Source organism: Catharus ustulatus, chromosome 8 (assembly GCF_009819885.2).
Source record: "Catharus ustulatus isolate bCatUst1 chromosome 8, bCatUst1.pri.v2, whole genome shotgun sequence".
Taxonomy (NCBI): Eukaryota; Metazoa; Chordata; class Aves; order Passeriformes; family Turdidae; genus Catharus; species Catharus ustulatus.
In genome coordinates this window covers 12,728,957-12,736,410 of record NC_046228.1, presented here as the reverse complement: position 1 = coordinate 12,736,410, position 7,454 = coordinate 12,728,957, and the positions used below count along the sequence as shown (strand labels likewise).

General features: G+C 57.0%; 1 protein-coding gene across 3 annotated transcripts; it reads left to right on the top strand.

Moving 5' to 3' along the window:
* The first annotated feature begins 40 nt into the window (after nt 1-40).
* Nucleotides 41-7,103, top strand: SFXN2 (sideroflexin 2). Of its 3 annotated transcripts, none has more exons than XM_033066689.2 (12): nt 41-91; nt 1,242-1,414; nt 1,717-1,887; nt 2,787-2,885; nt 3,037-3,112; nt 3,190-3,275; nt 3,934-3,994; nt 4,064-4,130; nt 4,645-4,694; nt 4,986-5,035; nt 5,267-5,314; nt 5,710-7,103. In XM_033066689.2, the coding sequence occupies exons 2-12, from the start codon at nt 1,254-1,256 to the stop codon at nt 5,807-5,809; spliced, it is 969 nt and encodes a 322-aa protein (XP_032922580.1). In that variant the 5' UTR covers nt 41-91; nt 1,242-1,253; the 3' UTR covers nt 5,810-7,103. The 3 variants fall into 3 exon arrangements, with proteins under 3 accessions (XP_032922580.1, XP_032922577.1, XP_032922578.1); XM_033066686.2 differs by having other exon boundaries at nt 66-137; XM_033066687.2 differs by lacking the exon at nt 41-91 and adding an exon at nt 144-246.
* The last annotated feature ends 351 nt before the right edge of the window (nt 7,104-7,454 follow it).

Below are 7,454 nucleotides of genomic sequence, written 5' to 3'. Positions count from 1 at the left end.
CGCACGAGGGCGGCCCTGCCCGACAGGTGGGCGCGGCCGCTCGGGGCTCTGTGGTTGGCTGAGCGCGGCCACGCGCCGGAGCGCGGGGGCGGTGAGCGACACGTGGGCGGGAGGCGGGAGAGGGCCCGGGACCGCAGGTGGGGACACGTGGGGACGCGACGGGACGGGCAGGGCAGCGGCGGGGGTGTGCCAGGCTGTGCCGAGCCGTGCCGAGCCGACATAAACCGTGACCGAGCCGCGCTGGAGGTGTGCCGGGGGTTGTGCCGTGCCGGACCGAGCCTGGGGTGTGCTGAGCTGTGCTGTGCCTTACAGAGAAGGGCAAGGACATTAGTGAAGGGTCTGGAGCTCAAGTCTTATGAGGAGTGGCTGAGCTGGGAGTGTTTAACCTGGAGAAAAGGCTCAGGAGGGCTTTAGCGCTGTCTACAACTGCCTTTGAAATGAGGCTGCAGCCAGGTGGGAGTGGGCCTCTTCTCCCAGGCAACCAGGGACAGGACGAGAGAATGTAGTCTGAAGCTATGCCAGGGCAGGTTCAGGTTGGACATTAGTAAGAATTTCTTGACAGAAGGATGATGAGATACTGGAAAGGACTGCCGAGGGAGGTGGTGGAGTCACAGTCCCTGGAGGTGTTTAAGGAAAGACTGAACATGGTACTTGGTGCCATGCTGTAGCTGACATGGTGATGTTTAGTTATAGTCTGGACTCAGATGATCTCAGAAGTATTTCCCTGCCTAATTCATTCTGTGATTCTGTGCTGTACAACAGTGGGTATATGGTGCAGCACCCCGGGGAGCACTCAGGGCATTAGAGGGATGTGCAGAATGGTGCTGTGGGGGGCACAGCACACTATGGGGGTGCACAGCACACTCGGGGGCTGCAGAGTATTGCCCCTGTAGGAGTACCTGCAGGGCAGTCTTGTGGAGCGTTGAGCTGGACCCTACAGTGCTGTGCAGCACCATATCACCCCAAGGAGGAGGTGTTAGGTGCTATAGGGTGCAGCACAAGTGGGGTGACCCCAGGCAAGCAGGGTGATGTATGAAGGAGCAGCCTTGACTGCAGTGTTCTGCCGACAGCAGGAGTGCAGGGGCCTCCTGGGCTCAGGGCTGCTGAAAGTCCAATTGTCCTGTTAAACATAAACCTGCTGTGGCTCTCACCCGGCCGACTGCTCCTGTGGCCGTGGCAGGTGTGTACTCAACGAGCAAGCAAGGCAGGATCCTACTGAGTGGCCTTTTCCCACTGCCCAGACCTATGCCAAGATGGCCACAGTTTCCCTTGGCTTCAACATCGACTCCCCACGCTGGGACCAGAGCACCTTTGTGGGGCGCCTGAAGCACTTCTTCAACATCACCGACCCTCGGACAGTGCTGGTGCCAGAGGAGGAGCTGGACAGGGCCAAGGCCCTGGTGGAGGGCTGCAGGTGAGGGGCAGGGGTACAGATGGGGCAGGTGCCATCCCTGTGTTCATGGCCATCCCAACCACTGTGCAGTGTTGCTGGGGGATGGAGGCAGTCATTCTCAAGCAGGTACACTGTGATGTAACATCTGTTGGAGGTAATTTTGGGGGGGTTTCCCAGGCTTCTCCCAGAAGCCTCAAGCTGTGACATGCATCCTTCTGAGGAGATGTTTCCCCTGCCTTTCATGTGGTGCTGGAGCTCTGTCTCGGCAGTGCTGGGTGCTGGCAGGTCTGTGCAGCTTCCCCTGATGGGCTTTGGGCTTGCAGGGCCGGGCTGGTGCCACCAGGAAGCAGCCAGGAGCAGCTGCTCTATGCCAAGAAGCTGTACGACTCAGCCTTCCACCCTGACAGCGGTGAGAAGATGAACCTCATTGGGAGGATGTCCTTCCAGGTGCCGGGGGGCATGGCCATCACTGGCTGCATGCTCCAGTTCTATCGGTGAGCTCCTGGGTACATCAGGTTGGGGACACAGCCCTGACAGTCCCCAGGTCCCTGGTGGCCAGAGCATGGCCAGTCTGCCTCCTCTGGGGCTGGGTACTGCCCAAGGTATGCCCATGGCTGCTGTGCTTGTCTGTGTCCTGTGGTCAAACCCAGTGTCTCTAGGGTTTGTCCCCAGCACCCAGCCTGTGGTAGAAGCATCACAGATCCCCCTGGCCCCTGGCATGGCTGGGGATGGTCTCACCTCACCCTGAGCTCAGCTGAGCTCTTCCCAGAGCCCCTGTAATGATTAATACAATCAAATCCTACTTGGCTCCTGCTCTTGGTCTGTGGCCCATAGCAGTCTTTGGAACCGAGTTCCAAATGTGCCCCTAGGCCAGGCTGCTTCAGCATCCCCAGCCCTTGCTGACACCTCCCTGCATTTCCTTTCCCCACCCCCCTGCATTCCCAATGCTTAGACCCAAATCTCCCTATGTCCTTTCCTACCCCACATCAGTGTCCCTGAGAAACCCAGTAGAAACCCAGGCACCCTTGTTCCCCAGAGCCACTTCTATCCCCATGTGTCCCCTCCTTTCTGCTCGCTTTGACAAAGGCTTATCTCAGCCCAGCAGAGGATGGCTGCCACCCTGCTGAGAGCTGTGTCTCCCACCCCTGCCCAAGTGCCTTGCAGGACTGGGCCCCTCTTCCTATGTTCCCCAGGGCAACCAGAACACTTGGGACCATTTCCCAGCTCTGCCACTGGCTTGTCACTTTGCCACAGTTCCTTCGTTTCCCTTTGGAGACACCATGATGAGTGGATTGCAGGCATCTTGGCTGTCTCCCTTCCAAGGCTGGCCATGGGCACAGGCCAGGTGTCCCTGGCAGCCCTCAGGTGCTCTCTCAGTCCCTTGTCTCTGCAGGACAGTGCCTGCTGTGGTTTTCTGGCAGTGGGTGAACCAGTCGTTCAATGCCTTTGTCAACTACACCAACCGCAATGCTGCCTCCCCCATCTCTCTGAGGTGAGCAGGCCCCACAGGATGGAGTGTGTCCATTTGCAGCACCCCTGGATGCCCTGTAAAAACCCCTATGCCGTGTCTTGGGCACAGAAGGAACAGGGCTGAGTCAGAGTTGGTGATTCTGTTGTCTCCCTTCTTTGAAATCGCTGTCCAGGCAAATCGGGGTGGCTTATGTCACAGCCACTGGTGCAGCCCTGGCCACCGCAGTGGGACTCAACCTCTACACCAAGGTATGCTAGGTCAGGGCCAGCTGGGGCAGCTGGGCACATCCTGCTCTCCTATGCTGATGCCAGCCTGTTTCCCACAGCGAGCCCCCCCCTTGCTGGCCCGCTGGGTCCCCTTTGCAGCTGTGGCTGCTGCCAACTGTGTCAATATCCCCATGATGCGGCAACAGTAAGTGTCACACATGGCCGGGGTGCTTGAGGGACCCTCCAAAGGCAAGCTGGTGGCAGCCAGGTTCCTGGGCTGCCTGGCCCCCCTGCCTTGGATTGCTATCCCAGGAGCTGGAGGGAGGTGAACTGGGGTGTGTGCATTTGCAGTGCTGTGTCTGTGGTGGAGGGTGCTGGGTGGGATGGCTCAGCCTTCACCTAGAGCAGGAGGGGGATTTTTCGGCTGAGGATAGCTGTTCTGGAATGTGTGCTGGAAAATCCCTCAGACCCAAAGATCTCCTGCATGTTATGGGAGAACCCCAGTCCATGGTATCCCGATGCTGGGACACCGCAGTTGGGGTCATTGTGGTGACCTGTGGCTGGTGCTCGGGGTTCCCCACAAGTCATGGCACAAGGAGCTTGGGTGCTGTGTGAGGCACTGCACCCTGGCTCAGCTGCATATCCCAGGCAGTGTCTGTCCCTAGCACGGCCAGATCCTGCTCACAGCTGTGCCCTGAAGGTGGCAGCATCGGCTGGGCTGGGGACCCTAGTGCCCCAGGGTGCTGGAGCCCTGTGCCCTGGAGGAATGCAGGGCTGCTGGCATAGAGGACTCCCCTGGCACCCCTTCACCCTGCTGCTGTGTCCTCATGCTTTCTCCACTCACGGCTGCCTGTCCCCTTCAGGGAGATCATCAACGGGATCACAGTGACAGATGAGAACAACAACGAGCTCGGCCGCTCCAGGGTGAGTGAGGATGGGGATGCGGGTTGGGGCACGGCGCTGCTGGGGCTCACCTGCTGATTTTGCTTGCAGAGGGCGGCAGTGAAGGGCATTGCACAGGTTGTGCTCTCCAGGATCACCATGGCAGCACCAGGCATGAGTGAGTGTGGGGCAGGAGGGTGTGCAACTAACTGGGGACTCTCCAGGACCCACCACCTTGCCCTCCCCTGCTTCAGTTTCCCTCACGAAGAAGAGGGAGGGTGGCCCTCCATCCCAGATGGCATTTGCTCTCCTCATCCAGCCGTTCCCATCAGAGGCCCCCAAGTCCCCTCCATGCCAAACCACAGCCCAGGAGACAGGGGGTGCTCCTGTGGCAGTTTGGCCCCACAAGGATGCATCTCGTGCTCTCTGGCCCTAGCCCCTCACCCTGCAGCGCTCTGCTTCTGAGACCCTTGACGTGCTGCAAGCCCAGAAGGAAGCACAGGAGCATGAGGAGCACAGACCATGCTGCCTGGGTGATGGATGTGTGGGGGTCTTGTGTCAGGTTCTTGCTGTCTGCAAACACCCATAACTAGCTGCTGCCGTGGCCTCCGGGTGGGTGGTCCTGCTGGGACAGGCTGGCTAGCAGGATAGCTGTTCTGGGATCTGGGCTGACCTTTGCTCTCTGTGCCTAGTTATTTTGCCCATCATCATGGAGCGGCTGGAGAAATTCACCTTCATGCAGGTGAGTGCATGTTTCTCCTGCCAGTGGGTTCTGGGGTGCCCCAGCCCTGCTTCCCAGCTGCTGATATGCTGGGGATCGAATGCAGGGTTGCAGAGCCTGGCTTGCTTTGCTGCCTACTTCAGTCATTGATACACCAATGGTCTCTCAAGTGACATGGGGAAGCTATGGGAGGGTGGCAGGGTTTGGTGCACATCAGAGGTGTTGGGCATTCAGCCCTACTGAGAAGTCTGTCCACCCTGTGAGTGGGTCTTGTGCTGAGTCCAGGACTCATTCCTGGTTGTTCTCTTGCAGCGGATCCGGGTTCTCCATGGTCCTCTGCAGGTGCTGCTCTGCGGGGGCTTGTAAGTACCTCACTGCTCAATCACCTGGGAGTATGGATCCAAAGGGATGCTTGAAAAAATACCTCTTTCCCAGAGGAGATTGCAAAGTTGCCTACCTTTCAGCTTGGGCTTTCCCTAATTATTAGGAGTCATGGGGTGTGAGCAGGACCTCTTGGGCTGAAATCCCTGTGGCTGGAGGGCAAACAGGCTGGGATCCCCAAGACTAAAGCTCTGCTTTTCTCTGTCCCACAGCCTCCTGTTCATGGTGCCAGCAGCCTGCGCCCTCTTCCCCCAGCGATGGTACCTGTTCCACTGCTTCCTTCTCCTGCCTGGGACCTCAGGAGCCTTCCTCCTCCCCTAGTTCTTCTCTCTCCATCCCAGGAGAAGCATGATGGGCACCCACCCTTCAAACCAAGGCAGTGCCTGCCTGTACACACTGGTGCCCAGGGCAGCAGGAGAGCATGTGCCTCTCCTGCTCTGCAAGCTCTGTGTTGGGAGCATCAGGACACTCACCCAGCTCCATGGGCAGCTCTCTGCCTTCCAGCACCAGGAGGGAAGGGTGGTGGGTTTTGCCATGAGCCTGCAAGATCCTTGAGACTGCAGAGGTCTAAAATGGCAGTGGGGAGGGAGGGAGGCTTGACTGGTAGCTGGGGAGGAGGATGATGGCTCTCAGTGTGTATCCCCTCTCTCCACAGCTCCCTTGCACTGGCTGACCTTGAGCCGGAGCTGCGTGACAGTATCGTGGCCAAGCACGGGGACAAGGTGCCATATGTCTATTTTAACAAAGGACTGTGAATGGAGACTACCTCAGGAGCCACTGCACCCCTCTGGCCTCCTGCCACCACCAATCCCATGTCCCCTGAGCAGAGACACAGCCCAGCAGAGTCCAGCCCAGATCTGCTCCCCCACCCAGCACCTTCTCTGCAGCCTTCTTCCACTGTAGAATCAGGATCTGACTCTGTGTCCAGCTTGCAGCACTTGCTTGTCCTGAGCCATCCCCATCTGCTCTGGCCATGTCCCAGCCTTCCCATGTCCATTTTGCCCTGAGGGACGCCTGTGCTTCCTGTGCCTTCCTTTGGTCCAGACTCTCTGGGCCTCACTGGGTTTGGCCCCATGAGGCATGAGGTCTCTCCCTTGGGGCTCAGAGCACAGTTCTACCTCCAAAAGCAGATATCCTGCCATTGTGCCAGCAAGCAAACCACATTCCTGCCTTAAACCACCACAGTAGCCTCTTCCCAAGACGTGGATCATGTCTTGGCAGGTGTGAAGGGACCTGTTCTCTCTGCACGTGAGAGTGACCATCCCAAAGTCCAGAGACCAATGCTTGGACTGCATTCCTTGCTCTCAGGTTCTATTCACTATTCAATCCAGGAAAGAAATAGCTAATTTTTGTTTAGCTCTAATTTTTTCATTCCTCTGAGTACTATCACCCTTGTCCTAAATCTCTGGTTCCCACAGTAGAATCATGAAACTGCAGCTTTAGGGGACAATTGTCTCTGTCCCCCGTTTGACTTTGGTAAGAAGACTCAGAAATAACAGAATTGTTAGGGCTGGAAGGACCTCTGGAGGTTGTCTATTCCAGCAGCCCCTGCTGAGGCAGGGTCACTGGAGCAGGTTCCACAGGAATGTATTCAGGTGAGTTTTGAGTATCTCCAGAGAGAGAGACTCCACAACCTGCCTGGGCAGCCTGTTCCAGTGTTTTGCCACCCTCAATGTAAAGAATTTCTTCCTCATGTTGAGGTGGAATTTCATGTGGTTTAGTTATGGCCATTGCTCCTTGTCCTGTCACTGGGCACCCCTGAAAAGAGCCTGGCACACTGCCCTTGGCACCTGCCTTTGAGATATTTATATACATTGATGAGATCCCTCTGAGTCTTCTCCAGACTGAACAGGCCTGGCTCTCACAGTCTCTCCTCATAAGAGATGCTCCAAATCCCTCATCATCTTTGTGGCCTTCCACTGACCACTCTCCAGTAGCTCCTCTCTTTCTTGTCACAAAGCTATCAAGGCATTAACTCAGGCTCTGAATAGCAGCACTGTAAATGACAGAGGAAGGTTGAAAAATACATATGGTGATTTTTAAAAAACAGCTGTGGGTTGTGATCTCTGTGTCTGGTTTTCTGGGCTGGGCTGGTACGTGGGTCTCATGCTTGCATTGAAGGGGAAAGGTATGGGCTTTGTGACCCACCATCAATCAGGGTAAGGGTGAGCAAAGGGGCCAGGAAGAGGAAGAGTGTAATGGGTGGCATGAGCTCTGAAGCCCTTGGGCATTCAATGGCAACCTTCCCCAAGAGGTTCTTGGGCCTGCAAAGTCCCATGGCAAGTGACAAAAGGTGATTGCTGTGCTCACAGTGACACTCATCCTCTTGTGGAGCCTGGGAGGATGACACTGGGTGACCCTTCCTACACCCATGGGTGCTGTTTATCTTCATGGCCAGGC